This window comes from Muscardinus avellanarius (assembly GCF_963383645.1).
Source record: "Muscardinus avellanarius genome assembly, chromosome: 19".
Classification (NCBI taxonomy): domain Eukaryota; kingdom Metazoa; phylum Chordata; class Mammalia; order Rodentia; family Gliridae; genus Muscardinus; species Muscardinus avellanarius.
In genome coordinates, this window is record NC_137805.1 from 40,886,040 (window position 1) to 40,910,661 (window position 24,622).

Genomic DNA, 24,622 nt, shown 5'->3' on the forward strand with positions numbered 1-24,622 from the left:
AGGTGGGTATTTAAATGTATGCAAATGAATAGAAGACATCTGAAAAGCTCTATACCCAGCTGCCTTTCTTTTATGGGGAACATCAAGGTTTGACTTGGTCATTGGCCTTATTTTTTGTATGTAATTTTTTTTTTTTTTTAACAGTAAGAATGGCTTCCTGAATTAATTGTGTAACTTTTTTTTTGTGGTGGTACTGGGGGTGGAACCCAGGGACTTTTCTACCTCCGGGCTGTACTCTCAGACCTATTTTACACTTTATTTGGAAACAGGTCTCACTGAGTTGCTGAGAGCCTCACTCAGTAGCTGAGGCTGGCTTTGAACCTGCATTATCCTCCTGTCTCAGCCTCCCAAGCACTGGGATTACAAACGTGCGCCACCATGCCCGGATCGTGTAATTTTTTTTAAATAAGTAAACATTTAGCCAGGCACAGTAGCATATTCCTGTAATCTCAGTACTTGGGAGGCTGAGACGGGAGGGTTGCAGGTTTGAGGCCAGTCTTGGCAATTTAGCAAGACCCTGTTTCTAGATTAAAAAATACAAAAAGGCCAGGTCTGGTGGTGCGTGCAAGTTGTTTCGTTACTTGAGAAGCCGAGAGAGAAAGATCAGAGATTTGAGGCCAGCTTCAGCAACTTAGTGAGACCCTGTTTCTAAATAAGAAAAAATAAAAAGGTCTGAGGATGTGGCGTAGAGGTAGAATGCCCTGGGTTCATTCCCAGTACCAAAAACAAAACAAAGGGCTGGAGCATGGCCTAGAGGTAGAATATCGCAGGGTTCAATCCCTAGTACCCCAAACCAAAGGCCAAACCAAACCACAGCCACCACACAAGGTGGGGGGGCTTCCCTACAAAAATGAGGGACACAACTTAGCAACACCCACCCTGTGCCAGGCCAGGGCCTGGGGCTTTAATTAACATGTGTCTGATTCAGTCTTCACAAGAACCTCGTGGTACCCATTTCATAGGCAAGGAAACTAAGGCCCACGGAACGAAAGCGGATGAGAGCGTGGACAGCAGGGTCAGGATTTGAACCGAAGTCTAGCTGACAGGACAGTTGTTGCTTTCTAGAGTTCTGAACACCCTCCGGGATGCCGGGATGCCCTGTGGGTCTTTACCAGTGACTGTTCATTGCAGGGGCTATTTTCACAGTCCGTGCTTTTGTATGCCTACTGTTCAAATAACAGAGTCTAATTTCCTGTCCCAAGCTTTTTTCCTTTCTTTATTCAGTGGTGGGGATTGAACTCGGGGCCTTGTGCACGGTGGGCAAGTACTCTACCACTGAGCTATGCCCTGTGTCCCCCTCCTTTGCAAACCTAGTCCCTATGGCCTGGGTGTAGCAGCTGCAACTCCTGGCTCCAAAAGTGTAAATGAGACCCTTGCTCGGATGTTGGGCTTGTCTAACTTTTGGCCACAGTGATTGGCTTAAGGTGAAGCATGTGACTAAGATTAGTCCAATGGGAGTTAGCACAGTTTTTTTTTTTTTTTTTTTTTTTTTTTTTTTTTTTTTTTGCAGTACTGGGGATGGAGCCCAGGGACAATCTACCTCCAACCCTATTTTCTATTCTTTATCTTGAAACAGGGTCTCACTAAGTTGCAAAGGGACTCACTATGTAGCTGAGGCTGTCTGAGCCTCCTAAATCCTGGGATCACAGGTGTGCGCCACCACGCCCGGCTAGCACGGAGCTTTTTTATTTTGTCTATTTTTTTTTCCCCAAAATATGAGGCCACAGGAAACTCTGGGGCCACAAATGGGAAGAGCCTGCTTGGGAATAAAGCCAACACAGATGAAGCTAGAACAGAGAGACGGAGAGAGGGTTGTTTTTGTTGTTTGTTTGTTTGTTTGGTACAGGGACATTCTACCTCTGTGTGCTATACTCCCAGACCTTTTTTTTGGGGGGGGGTTGTCTCACTAAATTGCTGTGAGCCTCTAAATTGTTGAGGCTGGCTTTGAACCTGTGACCCTCCTATCTCAGCCTCCCAGGTAATGGCATTACAGGCCTGCACCACCACCCTCAGCTGGAGAGCGTATCTAGGTACACTGATCGGAGCACTTGGATCCAACCTGAAACCTCCTGCCTTGAGTTTTTGGTGTTGTTACTGCTTTTGTGTGTGTGCATGAGGGGGCACTGGGGATTGAACACAGGGGTGTTTTACCTCTTTCCCCCCCAAAACAGTGTCTGTTTCATCTTTTTTTTTCCTTTGGTGGTACTGGGGGGTGGAAGCCTTCTACCTCCAGGCTACACTCCCAGACCTATTTTTATATACTTTTTATTTGGAAACAGAGTCTCTTAAGCCAGCGCGGCTGGCTTTGAACCTGCGCGATCCTCCTGTCTCCGCCTCCCAAGCGCGGGGATGACAAGCGTGCGCCACCAGGCCCGGCTTTCATCTTTTGTAAAAAAATTGTCTTGAAACAGGATCTCACTATCACACACTGGCCTCCAACCTGCGATCCTTTTTCTCTCAGCCTCCCAAGTACTGGGATGACAGGTGTGTACCACTGCACCCAGCTCCTTTTTATTTTTTTAATGTAATATGACCCTGTAGATTCCTCTTCTTTGCTTAAGACAGTTTGACATGTCTTTCTTTTCCTTGCAGTTAAAAATGGTACTGTCTGGTCGTGTGTAGTGGCGCACACTTATAATCCCAGCATTTAGGAGGCTGAGACTGGAGGATCGCGATTCGTGGACAGCCTCAGCTACTCAGTGAGGCCCTTTGCAACTCAGTGAGACCCTATTTCCAAATAAGGGCTGGTGTAGCAAGGAGGTAGAATGCCCCTGGGTTCCACACCCAGTACCTCAAAATAATAATAATAATAATAAAATAATAATAATAATAATAATAATACTGTCTAATAAGCAACGTGAGGATACAGTCCCTGTGTGAGCTGAGTACCCCTGGGCCTATGCCTCGTGTTCTTGAGTGGGTCTACACTTCCCTAGGGCGGAGATCTTTTGTTCTATTTCCTGTTACAGGTGCCACAGCAATTGCCCGATATCCCAATCAGGTCATAAATAAAAACAAGGAAAACTTACATGGAACGTTCCAACCCTGGATTCTTTCAGTTCCACTCGTACCCTGTAACAAATCAGAGGAGAGCCGCATGATGGGCGTTATGTCCATGGGAAGCCTACGCAACATGGGGGTCACCGGAAAGGAGGTGGTATAGGGCTAAGGGTGGGGCGGGGGTGGGGGTAACAAAGACATTTCAGTAACTAAAATCACGGACACAAGCATATCAGGACGAGAGGGGAGGCGGGGGAATGTAAAAGAGCCCAGTCTTTATCATCTCTGGAAGTTGATACCGCTGCTGTCTGTAATTCATAGATTAAGAAAAAGTGATATTAGGAATTACTCAGAGATTTGTGGGGGCAGGCCCAGTGGGGCCAAAGAATGAGGCTCATTGGGGTGACATGCGTTACCTGCCCAAGTGGTACCCCCTCAACACCCACAGGAGGGTCACCTCACAACCCACCCCCAGCTACTGAGATGCAGCGTGAGCCCAGGGGAGCCCAGCTGGCGTCCGGTGGGGCAGGCGACCGACTCACTTTCCCGGGTTCAGGCACCCAGTGATCTTGCTGGTGTTGAAGGTCACTGTGGCGGATATATTCGTGGTCTGGAAAAACCAATGGAAGGAAACAGGTGTCAAGGAGGGAGGCTGTCAGGACAGGGAGGGTGGACCCAGGGTCTGCTCTCAATGGACAACTCCGTGGATTCAAGCAGGAGGTTTGCCCCAGGGTGTGGCCTCCCAGAAGGCTCACTGTGGGTGCTCAGTAATACTTGGACTTGAACATTTTTACTTGAAACTGCTGACGAAGGCAGCTGTTAAGCCTTGATTAGACTACCAAGACAGCAGAGAGTATCCCTGGAGAGCTCTAACAGGGCCGTTGCTGGCTAGCTCATGGCCAAGGCTCAGCTCTGGAATCATAAATTATATCTGATTTTAAAATAAACAACAGGAACAATTTTGATCACAATAACAACACTATCAAATTGCAGATATACCCTTTGGGAGGAATTATCCCTTTCCAGAGACTTGACTTGTTGAATTTCAAACTTGAATCATGAGAGCAAAGTTTTCCATCCGCTGAGGAGGGCCCCAAAGGACTCAGAATCTCTTCTCCATTAGACAGCGTCAACCACCAAACAAACAACAAAGCCACCGTGGATACTTAATGCAGAGGGGATTTACTGCAAGGGGTTGGTTATATAAGATATGGAATTGTAAGAAGCCAAAAAAAAAAAATAAAAGAGTTGGTGAGGTGGCTCAGAGATCCTCGGAGCTGGGAGGCTGCTTCTACCCCAGCCTAGACGCACAGAGGGTGGAAATGGGATTCTGAGAGGCACCACCCTGGATTTGGAAAATTACTCTGCCTTCTTCCTTCCTCCCGCCCTCCACTCTCCTAACCCTGCCTCCTATTGGCTGATGTAGCAGGATGTCAGAGTGCAAGGGAGCCTGGGAAATGTAGTCTTCGGGTGTCCACTATAGCTAAAGAGCAGAGTCACTAGGGCTGAGACCAATAAACCTTCCTCCCCACAATAGCTTGACTTAGAGGTAGACACATACATTGAGCAAATAAATCTGCAAACAGATGTATAAACATTGGTAATAAACATAGTGCTTCAAAATAAATAAATGCAAACATAAAAATAAAAGGTCAAGAGGTAAGGTAGGTGGGGGATAAGAACAATCAAGAAGGCCTCCCTGGATGTTATCTGGCTGGCCAGAGCAAAAGCAACTCCATTTTGCAAAGGTCCTCCAGGTACTGGAGACATCCCCATATTTTGCTTACTGGAATGCCCCCATAGCTTGGGTGGCACAAACTGCCAGGGATCTTTAGATAACCCCTTTCCTGCTTTCAGGACTCCCCTCTTTCCCACCTTAAGAACTATCTGCCAGAAATTGGACTTCCCTCCACAATAACCTACGTAAACCCTCAGCCTGTAAACAGACGAGGGCTCCCGCCTTTCCTGGATACCTCTTCCTTGAGTTGCATCTTACTGAACCCCATTCTGCTGGAGATCCTCTTTCCCCTCCACCCTCTTTCTGCCTCCTCTCCCCCAGCCTTTCACTGGGGTAATATTTTATTGAGAAGGACTGAGCAGGCGGTGAGCACGGAGGAGAGCATTCAGGGAAGGACAGGGCATTTAGTCCTCACCACTCCCAGCCGGAAGACGAGCTCCCTGGCGTTGCCGGGCTGCAGCACGAAGGCTTCGATCTCCATCTGGGGGGCCAAGGACAGATTCCCGGGACTGAGGTGCACGAGCGGGGCGAGGACCACCGCCCCCTGGAGCTCCAGGTTCATGTTGGGGTACAGCCGGGCTATCTGCGGCAGAAGTGGGAGATTATGCCAAGAAAGAAAATGGGTCTCAGAGTCTGCTGCGGGAGTCACGAAAGCCTTTGTATTGAGTGTGTGCGTGTATGTGTGTGTGTGTGTGTGTGTGTGTGTGCACGCGTGCGCGCACACGAGCTGGGGATCGAGCCCAGGAGCCCTCTACCACTGAGCTGCACCCCAACCCTTTTTATTTTGAAATGGAGTCTTGCTAAATTACTGCACCTGGCCTCAAACCTGCGACCATCCTGCCTCGGCCTGGGGTCAGGGGTTACAGGTGTGGCCCCCGCACTGGCTGCCTGTAGGTTGAGGTTGTTTCCTGTTAAATGCTTCTTGGGGGGCTGAATCCATATGAGGGCAGGTTGGATACTCGTGGAAAAAAGAGTAGGGCAGCTCTTCCTGCATCCTAGACACAGGAGGGGAAAATGGTACAAAACGGTGCAGTATGCCTCCGTTTGTGTTAAAATGGGGAAAAATGCAGAATATTTGCAATATACCATATACATAGAATATCAAAGAAGTAAAGACACACTCTGACACTTTAAGATGGGAACTGGGTGGTAGAAGGCAGGTTGGGAGATTTTCCCTCCTGTGACCTTTTATAGCCTTTGAATGTGGAGCCATGGGAATTTATTTCCCATTCAGAGTGTGTGTGTGTGTGTGTGTGTGTGTGTGTGTGTGTGTGTGTATTTTGGTGGTACTAGAGAGGGGCATTCTACCTCCAAGCTATACCCCCAACCCTTTTCAAATTTATTTCAAAACAGGGTCTCACGAAGCTGCCGAGCATCTCCCTTTGCTGCTGAGGCTGTCCTCAAACCTGCAATCCTCCTGTCTTGGCCTCCCAAGAACGGGATTACAGGTGTGTACCAATGTGTCCAGCCTCCTAATTACTGGGAGTAGAGGATTATGTCACCATGCTCGGCTCCTAAAAAATAATTTTAAAGCTTCCCCAAACATGCCTGGCCTCTGGTAAACCCTCTATAATTGGTAGATGTTACTCATTAGGGAACCTTTGATAGAACATGCCGGCGTTTCTTGGGGTTCTTAGGTAACACACACACACACACACACACACACACACACACACACTGCTGAACAACCTGCATGGCCCCACAAGACCTGAGTTCTCCTTTGTCGAGGGCTCCGAAGCTTTCATCTCCTACCACCCAAATCTTGGTCAAGCCGAGAGGGACACAGCAGTTTTAAAAAGAAGCCCGGGAGTCTGGCTCAGTGGCACTGTGGAGGGCTGGGGGCCTTACCCAGGGGACGAAGACTCGGAAGGACTTGGTGGTCAGGTGGACGATAAAGTCAGGCGGGATCTGCAGCACAGAAGACACGGCAAGTGTTGGGGAACTAGCGCGGCGGGGGAGCCGCAGCGGGGGTGTTCAAGACTGTAGCTCCTCACTGTGCGGGTTCCCCGCCCCGCAGTCACCCTCCGGAGCCTTGTCCCGGGTCCTTCCATCTCCCGAGCCTCACCTTCCTCTTCTGTGATACGGGGATGGTAATATTCCCACCCTCAAGCCACCGGGAGCGCCTAGCTCCATCCAGCACACCATGAAATCGGCGGGAGGGGCGAGTTAGTCATGATGGAAGAAGAGAAAGTCGCCCACCCTTCACGGGGGTCCCCAGCGCACCAGGGCAAACTGGACGCGGCGTGGGGGCACGCGTCTGCTCACCGTCCCGATGTTGTTCCCAGGGGCTTGACTTGTACCAAGCACTCTAAGGAACAACCTTTGCGACCCCAGAAATCCTAAAGAAACTGGAGGTGGAATAAAGGTGTGCTTCAGTGTAAATTTCAGCTCTCTCTCTCTCTTTTTGTTTTTTGGTGGTACTGGAGGTGGAAGCCAGAGGCTTTCTACCTCCGGGCTATACTCCCAGACCCATTTTATATTTTATTTGGAAACGGGGTCTCACTTAAGTTGCTGAGAGCCTCCCTAAGTAGCCGAGGCTGGCTTCGAACCTGCGCGATCCTCCTGTCTCAGCCTCCCGAGCGCGGGGATGACAAGCGTGCGCCACCACGCCCGGCGTAAATTCAGCTCTCTTATACGAAGCCCCCATGGAGACGGTTATTTTATAGCAAGGGGCAGTCTGTCTCTGCCTTGACTATAAGTCACTAAATCAGAAAACCTTTTCACTTTGGCTGCGGGGAAGCTCCCAGACAGATTTGTGATCTAAAAACAAAATCAATTTAAGGGACCCAGTATCTTCATAATTGTGGGGGTTTTTTCCATAATTGTTTTACATTTCACTTGGTCTTTTTGTTGTTGTGGTGCTGGTGGTGGTACTGGGAATGGAAACAGGGATGTTCTACCTCTGAGCTACACCCCAGCCCTATTTTATGTTTTATTTGGAAACAGGGTCTCACTGAGTCGCTGACAGCCTCACTCAGTAGCTGAGGCTGGCTTCGAGCCTGTGCGATCCTCCTGTCTCCGCCTCCCAAGCGCAGGATTACAAACGTGGCCACCACGCCCGGATGGTCTCTTTATTTTTTGAAACAGGGTCTCACTGAGTTGTAAGGGCCTCACCAAGGCTGCAAACCTGTGATCCTCCTTTCTCAGCCTCCCAAATACTGGGATTATAAACATCCGGTTTCGATTTTTTTCCCCTTAGTTACAATTACCATCCTCCTGCGATAGAGGTGAAAAGGAAAGAAAGAAGAAGGCCAAGCTGTCCCTGAAGAGCACTATTCCGCCTCACTCCTACCATGTCGTCTGTCATGGAGAAGTTGAGGTACCCAGCCTGGTGGTAAACCAGGCCGCCCGTGTTGAGGACGTAATCCGAGACGGCGAAATGGACCATGCGGTTACCATCTTCAGGAAGACTCAGGAGCGGAGCAGAGATGGCAACCGGGGAGCGGTGGTTAAGGTTGAAAATTTCACCCTGGGGAGAGAAACAGGGTCCAATTGGACTCCTCAAAGCCCAGCCCAGGCTGCACGTGGGAGCCGCGCAGCCTGCTGACGGGCACTGGCTGCAGACTCTGCCCCGAAACTCCACCACCAAAGACATGGTCCTTTGTGCCGAAGGGCGGCTGCAGAGCTCTAAGGCTCTGGTTTACGAGCCTGCAGGACGTACCTCGGCCCCACCTAGGCCAGCTCGGCCCAAGCCCTCCTGCAGAAAGGGCAAGGCGGGGGGCTGCTAAGACCTACGGGTAGTCACACACCTGGAGGAGCCTCGCAGCCCTGGGAACACTCCCCACCACTCCATATTGCCCTTCCGAGGGCCACTGGGGAGATGAGGACAGGTCTGCGGGAGGGGACGGCGGTCCAGGGGTGGCCTGACCCTGAGGGATGCCGCACCCTGGGGGACCCACCCAGGGCCCTGCTCCGAGGCCCTCACCTTCAACATCACATCCAGTGCTTGGGTCGTCGCCAGGGGGGCTGCCATTAGACTGTAATCAACGCCCACGAAGCTGTCAATCTTAGCTGTGACTGGGAACCAGGGAGAGGCAGAGTTAGGGGCCAGGTGCGGCCTCTGGTGATGGAGCAGCGGGGAGGGCTCTGGCCACATCACTCACACTGTGATGTGGCCCCTCCCCCTAAAAACCCTGCGCCCGGCACAGCCCCAGGGCCCAGGACCTATTTTATATTTTTATTTGGAAACAGGGTCTCTTAAACCAACGCATCTGGCTTTGAACCTGTGCGATCCTCCTGTCTCCGCCTCCCAAGTGTGGGGATTACAAGCGTGCGCCACCACGCCCGGCTAAAAGAGGTGCTTTTAATTGTTACTTTCTATACTTCTGTTCCCTTTTGTGTTTTATAAGGTACCTAGGGCTTTTTTTTTTTTTTTTTTTTTTTTTTGCGGGACTGGGGATGGAACCCAGAGGCATTCTACCTCCAAGCTATACTCCCAGACCTATTTTATATTTTATTTGGAAGCAGGGTCTCACTAAGTAGCTGAGGCTGTCCTCGAACCGCGATCCTCCTGTCTCAGCCTCCCGAATGCTGGGATTACCAGCGTGCAGCGTGCAGCGTGCACCACCACGCCTGGCTACATAGGGGCTCTTCTAAAAATTAACAGAAATAAAGTACCCCAGGGCAGAAGGGCGCCCTACCTGGCAAAGTCTGGAGATATGGCTGCAGGTCGGAGGCCACTGATTTCTGGACCATTTCGCAAATCTGGAAAACAGACAAAGAAACAAAAAACAAGGGAAGAGAAAGCCCGGTGAGTCTCCAGCGCTGGGATTTCACCTGCTAATCACTCTAGAGATATTATCTCACGTTTTCTCAGCGATCATTGATTGTACAGATATTTATACGAGCTTATCGCGTGCCAGCCAGCATTGGGAATGTCTTTAAATTCTCGTTATGGTTAAGGAAGTAGAATTCATGGCAGGTCAATTTTATAATGCAAAAAAAGACCAAGCACAATGTAAATCCAGTGACCTTTTTCAAAGTTTAGTCTGTGTCCTACATCAGATGATGAAGGAGTCAGGTGCAGTGGTGTAGGCCTTTAAACGCAGTACTTGGGAGGCTGAGACAGGAGGACCACAGATTTGAGGCCAGCCTCAGCAGTGTAGCGAGACCCTCATCAATTTAGAGACTATTTCAAAAGGAAAAAATAAAATAAGGCTGGAGGTGTAGCTTAGAGGCAGAATGCTTCTGGGTTCAATCCACCACACACACACACACACACACACACACACACACACACACACGCACACACACACACACACTCGACAAATGGGTCTGGGGGCCTATTTCTGGTAGAGTGCGTGTGTGGCGCATTCAGAGAGAATATAATTGGATTTTTTTTTTTTTTAATCAATGGGACAGCTTGACTTAGGCTGCATTTTGTAAAACGGCCAGTGTGTAACCTTGTGTACGTGCTTGTGTATTTCGTAAGATAGCACTTCCTGGAAATTGTGCGTGCCAGCCCCTCCCCCAGCATCCCCTTCAGCCATTGGCTACATTCCCACCAATAGGAGCCCAGCACAGAAGCCTCGCACAGGAAATAAAACGCGCAGGAGTTTTCAGCCAGGCTGCTCCTGCCCCTGATTCACTGGTTGCAGAATCCCTTTTGCAAAAAGTAAAATTTGCCTTTATGTGTCTTTTCTTACAGGTTCATAGAAATTGATTTCTAACAATGCAAACCGCTGGCTCTGTCCCTGGTCAGGCAGAATTAAAAAAAGAAAAAAATGAATTTGCATTTGTTTTATCTTAAAACATTTGGGTTCATACAGAAATATTTTCTTTACGTGTGTATGAGTGAGTGAGTCCTTGCTTAATAAAAAAAAAAGCTTTTCTATTTTACTTTAATTATTTATTTCCTTTTTTAATGTGGTACTGGGGAGTGAAGCTCGGGGCAATCTACCTCTGAGCTACACCCCCCAGCCCCATTTTACTTTTAATTTTGAAACAGGGTCTCACTAAGTTGCTCAGGCTGGTCCTGAACCCGCTGTTCTTTTGTCTCAGCGACACAAGTATGGGGATTACGGGCACGCACCAACAGACCCAGCAGAAAAAAGCTATTTCAATTAACTAGTTCCCATCTATTGCAATTGGCCTAGTGTAAGGATTGCAGGTGGCTTCTCGGAAGAGGTGATGTTCCCAGGTAAGCTAAGTGTGTGCGGGTACCAACCAGGCAGCCCTGGGGAGGGAGGCGGAGGTGCGTGAGGGTGCAGAGTTGAAGGTGTTCGAGTCCTGCGTGGTGCCCGCTGGCCCAGCGACCTTGGTAAGATCCTGTTTACTTTGGGTCGTCACTCTCAAGACAATGAGCCACGTGAATCCTGGGGCCTTGGGGGAGTAAGAGAAAGGCACCCCAAGTGTCTAGGGCCTGGAGTGAGTGTAGGCTCCTTAGCCCTGCAGAAACCACATCCAGGCCGGGCGAGGTGGCGCAGGCTTGTAACGACGGCCTCAGGAACGGCAGGAGGAACGCTGAAGGCCCGTAAGGACCGGGAGACAGGCGGAACCTCCCGTGTTCCCAACGCTTAGGCCCTAGCGAGGCCTTTTCCATATCCTGGGCCGTCCCCCCCTGGCCCGGTCTCCCGCCAGGCAGTGACAGGGGCCAGCCACTTCCCCTCTCATGGCCTCCTCTGTCAGCTTAGAAAGGGGCGCCTCCTTCACAGGCTGCGCTCAAGGTCCAGGGCCTGTGTGTGCAAACTGCAGGCCCCGGAAATAGCGGCCATTATTTTATAAATAAGAGTATTTACCCAACAATACATTCTGCATCATTTATATGAATTTATCGATTACTTAAAATGATTAATTTATAATAATTGTTAGCCGGGCGTGGTGGCACACGCTTGTAATCCCAGCATTCGGGAGGCCGAGACAGGAGGATTGCAGTTTGAGGACAGCCTCAGCTACTACTTAGTGAGTCCCTTTGCAACTCAGTGAGACCCTGTTTCAAAATCAAGAATAAAAAATAGGGCCGGGAGTGTGGCTTGGAGGTAGAATACCTCTGGGTTCCATCCCCAGTACCACAAAGAAGAAAACATTATAGTCCTTATGATGGTGATAATTATTATAACTAACTGTAATATATTTCTCTTGATTTATATTAGTACTACTAATCATTAATATCACCCTCATCAACAGGGGAGTGTAAATCAGCACCACAATAGGTGACAGGGTGCCTGAGTGGGAGATTGGCAGGTTTCTCGGCTTCTCTTAGACCCCAGGACCCTGGAACCAGAAAAGAACAAGGCAGATTACTAGTGTGAGGTCTACCTGCCATTCCTGCTGTGACCACTAGGAGGTGCTCAAAGCAAACCTGGGCCTAGGGCGAGAGCTTGTGTGTGTGTGTGTGTGAATGTGCGTGTGTGTGTGCGTGCGAGCAAGCGTGCACTTTCTCCCACCTAATCTATAAATTCTGGATGTTTGTGCAATAGTTCAGAAATGGGATTTGAAGGAAGGAGAGAGTGTTTGGATAACCTGAAGGTTAGCCAAAAATCTTTGTTTTAGTCAAAGATTACAAAATCTGGAGGTTTTTTATTTTTTTTTTTAATTTTTTGAGCAATACTAGGAGTTGAACTCAGGGACGCTCTACCACTAAGCTATACCTCACAGTCCTTTAAAAAAATTTTTTATTTTGAGACGGATCCCAGGCTGGCCTTGAACCTGTGATCCTCCTGCCTTAGCCTCCGGGTTACAGGTGTGCACCACGGCACTTAGCTTATGTATTTTTTTTTTAATGCTACTGGGAACTGAACCCTAAGGCATTCTACCTCTGAGCTACACCCCCAGCCCAATTTTTTATTCTTGATTTTAAAACAGGGTCTCACTGAGTTGCAAAGGGCCTCACTAAGTAGCTGAGTCTGGCCGCGAACCGTGATCCTCCTGTCTCAGCCTCCCAAATGCTGGGATTACAAGCATGAGCCCCACGCCCGGCTTGTATTTTCTTTTTAAAAAGGAAAATGTGTCAGGATGTCACTGCGTCCTCTCCAGGGCACAAGCTCGAGAGCGTGCTCATTTTCCACACGGCCCAGGCACTAAGGAAGGAGACCTGCGGGGTCTCCGCAGGGGCTCGAGCAGAGACTTCCTTTTTGACTTTGGGGGAAGCAGGGCAGTGTGGGTCTGTGAGCCTGGCCCGGCGGGGGAGGGCTGGGGTCTCTGTCCTCCCCCCCTTTACCCTTGGCTCAGCAGCTAGCCGTTTTCTGGGCACTGGTGGACTTGGAGTGCAGGGACCTGAGCGTTGACCCATCCCTGTGCCCTGGGAGAGCCATTTGTTCTGTGTGGACCTCAAATGTCCAAACCAGCACCCGCGGCCCCAGCCAGGGCCGGGAGCCCGTGAGGATGCCGCCCGCCCTCTCTTGGCTGCAGTTGGCAGGAGGTGCCTGGCGCCTGGGCCTGCTCACCTTGCTCTCCAGCACTCTTCGGAACAAGGACTCGATCTGGTTGTGGAAGAGGTCCAGCAGCCACCTGGGCAGGAGCACAGCCCATCAGCCATCTGCCACTGGACACAGGGCAGCCCCCGCCCGAGTCCTAGCACGCCCGTGCCCGCTCAGTGCGCCTGGTTCCCAGGCACCTGCTGCACCCAGATCCAGTTCAGCAGACTCGAGGGGCTTGGGAGTCCACATTTTTCTAATCAAGGAAACAGATTCACTGAGATAAAATGACTTGGAGCCGGGCGTGGTGGCACACGCTTGTAATCCCAGCATTCGGGAGGCTGAGAACGGAGGATCCCGGTTTGCAGACAGCCTCAGCTACTTAGTAAGGCCCTCCGCAACTCAGTGAGACCCTGTTTCCAGATAAAGAATAAAAAAATAGGGCAGGGGGTGTAGCTCGGAGATTAGATGCTCCTGGGTTCTACCCCCAAACCCGCAAAAAAAAAAAAAAAAAAAAAAAAAAAAAAAACAAACAAAAAACCCTTGGCCATGGACTTGGACATTTTTTTTACAAACCCTCCTGCTGCTAAAAGTGTTTGTCTGGCGGGCGTGGTGGCGCACGCTTGTAATCCCCGCGCTTGGGAGGCGGGGACAGGAGGACCCCGTTTCCAAATAAAAAAAATATAAAATAGATCTGGGAGTTTAGCCCGGAGGTAGAAGGGCTTCCAGGAACCCCAGTACCACCAAAAAAAAAAAAAAAAAAAAGTGTTTATCTTCCTCCCACAGCCGAATTTCATTTACCTGACCAAGTCCCCTAACCTGACTGTTCTTGTGGAAATGACTTACCACACTCCCGGCTGGTGCTGGCACCTGCTTGTCCCAACGGGGACGGACCCCTGCCCCCAAAGAATGATTGCCAAGCCCGGGAGCCTGCTCACTGGAGCAAGGCTGAGGGCCTCAGCTGCCAGCGGGGGGCCCACGGTGACTGACCCCAGCTTTCCCGAGATGTCCACCTCCACGTCACCAATGTGGCTGCTGCAGCCGGAGGCCGTGACCGTGGGCCTCCCCGACGACTCGTGGCCCAAGAGGAGGTTGGCCGAAATGGCGAGGCCCTTGATGTCCAGGTCGAAGGAGCCCTGCAGCTTCCTGGAGGAGATCAGAGAAGCTGTGGTTGGTTCCCAGACCAAGACTTGCTGCCACTTGCAGAGAAAATAGACAGCTCAGTTCTTACCTTGAACTCAGTGGGGCTGAGCAAAGATTTAAGATTTAATAACAAATAAAGAAGACTTAGCCGGATGTGCTGGCGCGCGCGCGCGCACACACACACACGCACGCACGCACGCACGCACACACACACGCACACGCGCGATCTAGAGGAAAGCCCCGGGGCTAGTATTTGCAGTCAGAGAAAGGCACCGGTATTTCTAGTAAAATCTATGTGTCAGAGCCGTAAAGGAAATGACTGAAAACCGGCAAGCATAGAAACAAAAACTTCAGTGAACACAAAATGCAGTATGCAAAGTAAAACATGATGGCATCACGAGGGAGCCAGAGAACTAATATCCTTCATGTATGAGCTCATTTTCTCAATATGCAAAGAACAAATAAGGGCGGGACCAGCAACTCCGCGAAGTTTAATAGAGTCAGCGCTGAACAGAAGTTCAATAGCAAATAGGCTAAGTTATTATTATTTATTACTAAATTTTATTACTAAATATTATTATTTATTATTAAATTTCATTTACCTGACCAAGGTCCCCTAACCTGACCGTTCTTGTGGAAATGACTTACCACACTCCCGGCTGGTGCTGGCACCTGCTTGTCCCAACGTGGACGGACCCCTGCCCCTAAAGAATGATTGCCAAGCCCGGGAGCCTGCTCACTGGAGCAAGGCTGAGGGCCTCAGCTGCCAGCTGAGGCCCTCAGCTGTTATTATTTATTTATTTGGGGAAAGTTATTATTATTTATTTTTATTTTTATTTTTTGCAGTACTGGGGATGGAACCCAGGGACATTCTACCTCCGAGTTACACCCCCTGCCCTATTTTTATTCTTTATTTTGAAACAGGGCCTCACTGGGTTGCAAAGGGCCTCACTTTGTAGCTGAGACTGTCCGTGAACTGCGATCTTCCCATCTCACCCTCCCAGATGCTGGGATTACAAGCGTGCGCCACCACGCCTGGCGTGGGAATGTTATTTAAAATAAACAGAACAGCCGGGCGCTTGTAATCCCCGCGCTTGGGAGGTGGAGACAGGAGGATCGCACAGGTTCGAAGCCGTGCTGGCTTAAGAGACCCTGTTTCCAAATAAAAATATAAAAAATAGGTCTGGGAGTGTAGCCCGGAGGTAGAAGGGCTTCCAGGAACCCCAGTACCACACACAAAATAAAATAAAATAAACAGAACAATGTCGTCAGTTTTCACCTACAAGGCTGATAGACTTTTGGACTCTCACGACCAGTGCTGGTGAAGATGTGGCGGAATAAACTTTCCAGGTGCGAGGGTCAGGAGAGCACACGGGTAGGGTTTTTCTCAAACACAAACCTCATTCAAATACATGTACTCTTTGGCCGGGCATCTTGACTATTTTTTTTTGTACTAAGGATTGGACTCAGGACTCGGGCATTCTACCTCGGAGATAGACCCCAGTTATTATTCTTTTTTTAATTTGGGAACAGGGTTTCGCTAAGTTGCTGAGGGCCGCCCTAAGTTGCTGACGCTGACTTGAACCTGTGATCCTCCTTTCTCTAATTCCCAAGCACTAGAATTGCACTAGAATTGCACACACACCGCCATGCCCAGCTTGGCGTTCTGACTTCTAAGCCTTTATTCCGTGGCTTGCTCTGTCTGTCTCTCTGTCTCTCTGTCTCTCTGTCTCTCTGTCTCTGTCTCTGTCTCTCTCTCTCTCTCTCTCTCTCTCTCTCTCTCTCTCACACACACACACACACACACACACACACACACACACACACAGTAACTCGGTGATAGAAGCCAGGGCAGAAGAGCATGGCCTGAGGCTGGCGGAGGCGGCGCCATTCCTGCTGTATGACAGGGTCGCGGCTGGGAAGGGAATTCCTCAGGGCTGGAAGACTCTGGCAAAACTGAAGCCGTTATCCCTCTTGATTTTAGTTATAATAACGATAATATTAATGAAATTTGAAAATTGCTTTGAATGGGGATTGCTCTTTTGTAATAATCTGAAAACTGATCTGAATAAGACTGGAAAATGCCCTAAGGTTTGTTCTGGGAATAGCGCTAAGAAGAATATGTCTATGGGAGAACTTTCAAGAAGCTACGGAGAAAAGAGCTCTTTGCTCCTCTGCTTACAGCACGGCTTTAGCCATGAAAGGAGAAGTTAACTTTAGGCAAATTATACCTACTGTGCAAGGCCTTCCATATGTTGCTAATCAGAATACTTTTCCACCTCCAACCAATCCCCCACTTTCCTACACAGGAGCGTATGATGAATGGAAAGCACAGAGTTAATATTACTGCAAAATGGCTTGCCGTCAGGACTCTGCCATTCCTACAGAGGGCTAGGCAGGCAGGGACCTCCTTGGCCTGCCACTAAAGCACAAAAGAGTTCTCTTGGCAAACAACTTAACAGGTATTATATGAAATTAGGTGTAGGCATTGTATGTTAGAAAAATAGAGTATTAGTGGGGGTTTGGTGGTTGGGTCAAAATAAGTTAATAGAATACCTAGTGGCCAAAATAGCAGATAAAATAAGCAGTTAATTTTAGAAGTAGAGACAGTAAGTCTAATATTTAATAGCTAAGGAAAAGGACAGGATAAGTTCATTTAAAGCTTATTATGTGTGATAGAATAGTAGGTTTTGTGGGTCAATTCATTACAAATTAATAAAAAACAAAAAACAGGAAAAACAGGTGGCTTTGAGGAATTCAGGTTAATGAAAAAACTAGATGAAAAACAATGCACATGTAATGTGGCTTTGAAAAACTAAATGAAAAACAAAATACGGATGATGTGGCTTGCTGGAATCTGTCAGATTCATGTATAAATAAAGTCTATTCTAGGGCACAGGCAGAGCTGCCTTCCCCTGCTACTAAGCACGGCGCCTCTCATTCTTCAATTTCACCAGCCCCACATCTCCTTCAAGACCCCTGGACTGGCCGAGGCTGGACCGCGGCACGGGGCCTTCCAGGCCCCGGACAAACATCCTTCCAAAGTAGCCCTGTCCGCAGGCGCAGAACGGGGACCACATCTATGACTTAAAATGTTCTAGCGGCCACGTGAAGAAGATGAATAAGAGAGAGGAAGTTGATTTAATAATATCTATGGTCATCTTGGCACATAATATAAAAGGCTCACGATCTCCCTTTTGCGCTGAATCTTGGAGCTGCTGTCTCACACTCGGGCAGACCTCAGTGTGTGCCAGGCTCAGTAGAGCCCCGAGCCTGGGACCGTGGCCCGGGCGTGTGGGTCCCAGCGCAGCCAGTCAGGTCAGCTGGCCCGGGCCGGCCCTTCTCTTCCGGGCTGACTTCTCCTCCCTCAGAGTCGCCTGTTGAAGCAGAAGCTCAGAACTGACGGGGCCTGGAGACGGACCCTTTCAAGGGATCTCACAAGAGGTCCTCCGGATGCCGGGCGTGGTGGCGCACGTTCGTCATCCCCGCGCTTGGGAGGCTGAGACAGGAGGATCGCGCTGGTTCGAAGCCAGCCTCAGCTACTTAGTGAGGCTCTCAGCTACTGAGTGAGACCCTGTTTCCAAATAAAATGGAAAATAGGTCTGGGGGTATAGTCCAGGGGTAGAAAGCCCCTGGGTTCCAACCCCAGTAACACACACACACACACACACACACACACACACACGTCCTCCAGCTGAGCTCCATCCCAGCTGCCTGGTGTCCTCAGAAGACGAGGAGAGGAGGGCACGGGGAGGCACGGGCTTTCCAGCGCACAGATGAAGGACCTGCGAGGGCCCAGAGGGCGGGTGCCACCTGCGAGCCTGGGGAGAGGCCTTGAAGAAACCAGGCCCACAACTCCTTGACCTTGTGCTGGTGTGTGTGTGTGTGTGTCACTGGAGATTGAACCCAGGGACGTTCTACCTCTGAGCTCTACCCCCAGCCCTATTTTATTTTGCTGTAGAAATCTTGCCCTGTGGCCTGTTCTGGAAGGACACAGCGAGCTCTCCTTCATTTCCCCTGCAACCCCCCCCCCCCCACCACCACAGGGCAGCAGGCAAAGAGGAAAAGGGCCTCCTCCCAGAGCTGGGACTCGAGTTCTGTCCACGTTGGGGCTTGGGCTCCCTCTGCCCGTCTCGTGGCCTTTCTAATGGGCCAGGGACAGCTTGGAGGTGAGGAGGGTGGGGCGGAGGCCGAGGCCAGAGCAGAGCTGACTTACAGGAATGACTTGCGCACTTTCCACCTGCCCTGGACCCGGATGAAGGAGTCGGCGACGGTGAGACTCAGGCCCTGGCCGGGCAGGGGCTTCAGAGCGGGGCCGCGCAGCTCACAGCTGCGGATGTCCAGCCTGCGGAGACACACGCAGGCAGTGAGGGGCGGCGGTCCTGAGCACGCCTGGAGTCCTAGAACTTGGGAGGCTGAGACAGGAGGACCACAGGTGCACAGCCGGCCTTGGCAACTCAGCAGTGTTCTCTGCCAACCAGGGGGGCCCTATTTCAAAATAAAGAGTAGAAAATAGGGCTGGGGGTGTAGCTCAGAGGTAGAAAAAAAAGGGGGAAACCAGGTACTAAGCGCTGGGCTACTCTATTGGAAATTCAAGGTCTCTCTTCCCTTCCACGGCATCCAGAGGCCAGCTGGATCTTGGCTCATCACTCTGTAGGAAGAACAATATCAACCCCATTTCGTAGCTAGGGAAACTGAGGCTCAGGTCACACGGGCAGTTTTCACTAAAATATGCTGCGTGACCAATTCCCTCCCAGAATTCCCTTTGAACTCCTCAGAGAGCAATCAATCCAGTGCCTGCCCAGGGAGGCCCCCTGACCCAGTCCTGGGGCTCTGTCTCCTTCCCTCCCCAAGGCCCCTCCCCGCCACCCTGGGGGGAGAGCGCCACCTGCTGAACTCGTAGTGCCCCCGGCCCACGTGCTTCACCCTGAAGTCTCCTGTGAAGTCCGGCAGTGCGATCTCGTGCAGCTCCCGCTGCAGGACCAGCAGCCCCTCCTTGGCCGCTGTGGACAGGGAAAGCCCGGAGTCAGCTTGGCCTGCCTGCCTCCCTCCCCCGCTCTGACTTCTTAGTGGCTCCCACGTGCCTTGGGGAGAGAGAAATTGATGTTCTTTTTAGCATTAATTACAGGTCCAGGTTATGGAGCCCCTCCAAGTGCCAGGAAGTCACGGGGTGGGGGCAGCCCCGTGACTTGTGAGCTGCTGTTACATGTGCGCCCATTTTGCACATGAGAAGGTGGGGCGGCTAAGCCGACAACTCCATCAGAGGTGCACCGGGAACTGGGTGCGTCCGCTACGGCATCGACCCCGTGTACAAGAAACTGGGAAGATCTTAGGGCCAGAGGCCTGGCTTTGGCCTCTTTCTAGCTCAGTGGCTTTGAGCACGTCCCCAATCTTCACTTTCTGTACTTTCGAAAAAGCCATGGAGAAGCCGGGCGTGGTGGCGCACGCTTGTCATCCCAGCACTTGGGAGGCTGAGACAGGAGGATCGCAGGTCCTCACCCAGCCTCAGGTACTTGTGAGGCCCTCCGCAATGTAGTGAGACCCTGTTTCAAAATAAAAAATAAAAATATGGTCTGTGGGTGTAGTTCAGACAGAATGTCCCTGGGACACACACACACACACACACACACACACACACACACACACACACACACAGTCAGTACTCCCCTCCCTGGGCAACAGGAGGATTAAAAGGCATCATAACCACAGAGCGAGACAGAGGCTGGGAGGAGGGCAGGGGCGCCCAGCCTGTTCCTGGTATGCAGCAGGCGCCCACAACCGCAAAGCAGGGTTTATATGACTAAAAAATACGGAAAGGACCCAAATGTCCAACGTTCGAGGAAACGGCAGTTAGTAGGCCCCACTGTTTGCCCTGAGATGCGAGGGCCCCAGGACTGTGTCCCCAAGCAGGGCACACGGGGCACACGTACACGGGTGGCCAGCGACCTCCTCTTCCTCTTCTTTTTTTTTTTTTTATTGGTGCACTGTATTCATACATCATAGTAGGATACATACTTTTGTAGACATACATGCACACTTTTCCCAGTCAGCCCCCACCCAATCCCCACCCCATTCTCTCCCCATCCCTCCCTCCCATGGTTGGCTTAGTAGTTGACATCTAGTATTATGGCAATTTATCTAAAATTAAAAATGATAATCTCACATAACAGTTTCATTTGTCTGATACCAAGCTTTTGATGACTTAAAGATAACATTTCAATATTTCTTTTTGCTTTCTTTCTTACCAGAGAATATTTTTTTCTATTTTTTAGGTGAAACTATCATATATTTATGTATTTATTTTTCAGAAAAAAATCTATCCTAATATGGAATATGGAGTCTAGGTACCCAAAACGATCTTGAAAAAGAACAAAGCTAGAAGATATATATTTTCTGATTTCAAACCATATAAAGCTACAATAATTGAAACAGTGTAGTACTATTCTAAAGGCAGATATATAAACCATTGGAGTTAAATAAAAGCCTAGAGCTAAATTCTTCCCTATATTGTCAAGTTATTTTTGACAAGGTTTCCACGAACATTTGGTGGTGGAAATGATAATCTTTTAACTAAATATTGTTAAAAAATAATAATTACATGGAAAAGAATAAAATTGGACCCTTACCTAATCCCATATACAAATATTAACTCAAAATAGATAATAGACCTAAATATAAATCTTAAGACTATAAACTTTTAGGAGAAGATCTGGGTCATAAAACCTCACAACATTGAAATTGGCATTGAAATTCTTGGTTATGATTTCAATGGCACAGGCAACAGAGGAGTATACAGACTCCCTAAAAAATAAAAAAATAAAAAAATTGTATATCCAAAGACAATGTAAACAGAGTTAACAGTTACTAATAGAATGGGATAAAATATTTCCAATTGCTATATCTGAAGGTATATTAATATTCCAACTAGAAATCCTAAAAATTAACAACAATAAAGGCAAACAATACCATTTAGAGATAGGTAAAAGACTAACATAAATAATGAATCTCCACAGATAACCAATCTTAATTGTCTGTTGGATGGAAACTCTTGTTTCTCTGGTTCTGGTGTGTGTTACCTATTTCTTCTTTGTAGTTAATCTCTTTGAGTATTTTCTCTAGTGCTGGTTTTGAAGACATAAATTCCTTCAGTTTCTGTTTGTCATGGAAGCTTCTTATTTTTCCATCTAATTTGATAGAAAGTTTTGCTGGGTAGGAAATTTTTGGCTGGAAGTTGTTTTCTTTCAGAGTTTGGAATATGTTACTCCAAGCCCTTCTGGCTCTCATGACTTGGTTTGGGAAGTCTGGAGTGATTCTAATTGGTTTGCCTCTGAATGTCACGTGGCCCTTTTGTTTTTGTTGCCTTTAAGATTCTCTGCTTGGCTTCCACATTGGTCATTTTGACAGTTATGTGGCGTGGGGATCCTCTTCTCTGATCCTGTCTAAAGGGAGTTCTATAAGTTTCCTGGACCTTTGTATCAACCTCTTGCTCTATGTTTGGAAAATTTTCTGCTATTACTTCTTTGAAGAGATTGTTGATCCCTTTGGTTTCACTTTCTTTTCCCTCCTCTATTCCAATTATTCTTAGGTTGGCTCTCTTAAAATGGGCCCATATTTCTTCAATATCAGATTCCTGCTGTCGGATATTTTTTTCTAGATTAGAAACTATGCGTTCATTTTTGGATTGCTCATCTTCTAAGAGCGAGATTCTGTTCTCCATGTGTTCTAATCGGTTGTTTGTGCTTTGAATTGAGGCCTTTACTTCATTAATTGCATCCTTTATCTCTTTTTGGCTCTCTCTGAGTTCTTTTCGAAGCACCTCTATTATTTCTACAGTTATTTTCCTGATTTGATCTTCTAGAAATCTCTGATTTTCTGTTTTATCGGGTTCTGATGTTGTGGGGTTGTGGGCATTCATTGCTCCAGTATTATTCCTCTTTCCCATGGTTTCCGATGTTTGTGCCTTCTCTGGGTTCTTCCCTTGGGTCACTATGACTCCCTTAAGGTGTTCTGGATCTCGAGTCAGTAGTATCTCGGACCCCACTACTCCTTTACTGAGTTTTATCACAGAGTCTCCGACCCAGAGAGTCGATAGAGGCTGCTTTAGACTGTGGGGGGTGCCAGGTTGCACGTTCTCCTATGGTGTGATATCTCTGCCACCGCCCCTCCCCCACTGGGTCAAGTCCCAGGGAGTACAGTACTGGGATTTCTCCTCTGTGGCCCGCAATTTGACTCACTGTTCTTGAGTACGCAGATGTAGCTGTACTGGCCTCGCTGAATTCGCTGCTGCTGCCACCGGTGGCAATATGGCGCCGCTGCTACACCCTCGGCTATGGGGCTGGCGTTTTTCTTCTTGATTTTGATTTCTACTCTGAATCCCTGCAGCGTGTGCTGAGCTCGGCCACTGGGAGCTTTAGATGCTCTCTGCGCGGAGAAATCCCACCTGGCTGTTCCGCAGTGGCTCACCTCGGCTTGCTGTAGCCGTCCCGTGAATTCGCCCCCTCTTCCTCTTCTTTAACCTGCTTTCTCCTTTCCTGCAAATGCATTTGTCCAAGGGATACTAATACAAGACAAGCCTGAGGCGTTGTTGCAGTATCTTTTAAAATAACAGTCCTGAGCCGGGTTTGGTGGCCCACACTTGTAATCCCAACATTCCGGAGGCTGAGACAGGAGGATCGCGGTTTGAGGATAGCCTCAGCTACTTAGTGAGGCCCTTTGCAACTTAGTGAGAGTGAGACCCTGTTTCAAAATAAAAAAGTAAAAAATAGGGTTGGGGGTGTAGCTCGGAGGTCAAATGCCCCTGGGTTCCATCCCCAAACCCGAAAAACAAAACAAAACAAAAAAACTAGTCTGGAGCCGGGCGTGGTGGCCCACACTTGTAATCCCAGCACTCAGGAGGCTGAGACTGGAGGATTGCGGCTCACAGACAGCCTCAGTTACTTAGTGAGGCCCTTTGTAACTCTGTGAGACCCTGTTTCAAAATGAAGAATAAAAAATAGGGCTGGGGGTGTAGCTAGGAGGTAGAATGTCCCTGGGTTCCATTCCCAGTACCACAAAAAATAAAAATAAAATAACAGTCCTGCTTTTACTCATTTCTTTAAAGCTGGAGAAGCGCAAACAGAAAGTTCCTAACAGGAACTAATCTTAAAGGCATCACTAAGTTTATGTGTGAGTGTGTGTGTGTGTGTGTGTGTGTGTGTGAGTGTGTGTGTGTGTGTGTGTGTGTGTGTGTGTATGGTAGGGATCAAATGCAAGGGAATTCTACCTCCAAGATACCGCCCAGCCCTTTTTATTTTGTTTCTTTTGAAACAGGGTTCTGCCAAGTCACTGATGGTCTCACTAAATTGCTGAGGCTGGCCTCAAACCTACAATCTTCCTGTCTCAGCCTCTTTAACTGCTGGGATTACGGACGTGTGCAGCCATGCCTGGCAAATTACCAACTAATTTAAAATTGTTATTGGCCGCTGTGGCCACTGCCTGGGTTTCCACAGAGCGCACCGCATCCCCCTGCGGGCTCCTCCCAGCCCTCTGCTCCCTCCACAGGTAACTGCCTCTGACTTTTGGCTTTGCGGTGTGTGTCTTCAAACTTTGCAGGAGTTCTCCCAGCAGAAGGCTCCAGCGCCCTGGAGTGGCATGGGGTCGGTGGTCACCCCTCTGCAGGCTCCCCCCCCATCTCACCTGCCTGGAATCGTTCCCAGGTCAGCTACTTGTGTCCACACCTTCGCCCCTTTGGCAGGTGGGTCCCAGCTAACACAGAATGTGTCCAAGTGACACAGCCTGACTTGGGGGCAGCCCCACCCGAGGGCCAGCAGCCTGTCCAGCCATCGCGCGGCTCCTTACCGTACTCCAGACCCTTGTCAGTGATCCTGGCCACCAGGCCGGGGTTGACACCCTGCGCGCCCGGGGTGAACGCCAGCAGTAACCCCAGCAGCATGGGCGGTAGTGTCCTGGCCACAGCCCCCATCCTGGCTCCTCAGTGCCGTGGCGGGCACTGTCACCATGGGCCGGGCCTGGCTGCCCTAAGTAGCCCGGGCCCCAGGGCTGGGGGGCAGTTCCTGAGGGCGGGTGAGCTCCTGGGAGCGGGAAAGGGAGGCACTGGGCCAGAACCTGCTTGCGACACCCAGTAGCGTTACACTTAGAAGCCTGGTGTCACCGCTCGGTTTAGAAAAAGGGTTGGCTGGGTGCCTGCCTGCTTCCCACAAAAGACCTCACGCTTCTCAGAGGTCCCGCCTCCCCTCAGCCAAGAGCTGGGCCAGGAAGGCTCGGTGCTACAGACCAGGAAACTGAGGCTCAGATGGGCCACACTGCTCTCTCATGACCACAGCCCCAGCAAACTGCAGAGCTGGGAGGAAAACCAGGCTGGCACCCCAGGTCTCTGTCTTCTTCATAC

General features: G+C 49.5%; 1 protein-coding gene across 1 annotated transcript in view; it reads right to left on the reverse strand.

Annotated features, from left to right (window-relative positions):
* The window catches only part of LBP (lipopolysaccharide binding protein), a gene marked incomplete at both ends in the record, with an annotated part of 31,756 nt that extends 7,560 nt beyond the window's left edge, over positions 1–24,196 (reverse strand). Inside the window, 12 exons of the mRNA XM_080716510.1 lie at positions 3,030–3,072; positions 3,543–3,610; positions 5,154–5,321; positions 6,587–6,646; positions 8,031–8,207; positions 8,664–8,755; positions 9,379–9,442; positions 13,123–13,186; positions 14,083–14,238; positions 18,452–18,580; positions 19,124–19,238; positions 24,073–24,196. Coding sequence (XP_080572636.1) covers positions 3,030–3,072; positions 3,543–3,610; positions 5,154–5,321; positions 6,587–6,646; positions 8,031–8,207; positions 8,664–8,755; positions 9,379–9,442; positions 13,123–13,186; positions 14,083–14,238; positions 18,452–18,580; positions 19,124–19,238; positions 24,073–24,196 — 1,260 coding nt within the window. The remainder of the gene's footprint in view (positions 1–3,029; positions 3,073–3,542; positions 3,611–5,153; positions 5,322–6,586; positions 6,647–8,030; positions 8,208–8,663; positions 8,756–9,378; positions 9,443–13,122; positions 13,187–14,082; positions 14,239–18,451; positions 18,581–19,123; positions 19,239–24,072) is intronic.
* Positions 24,197–24,622: the final 426 nt, after the last annotated feature.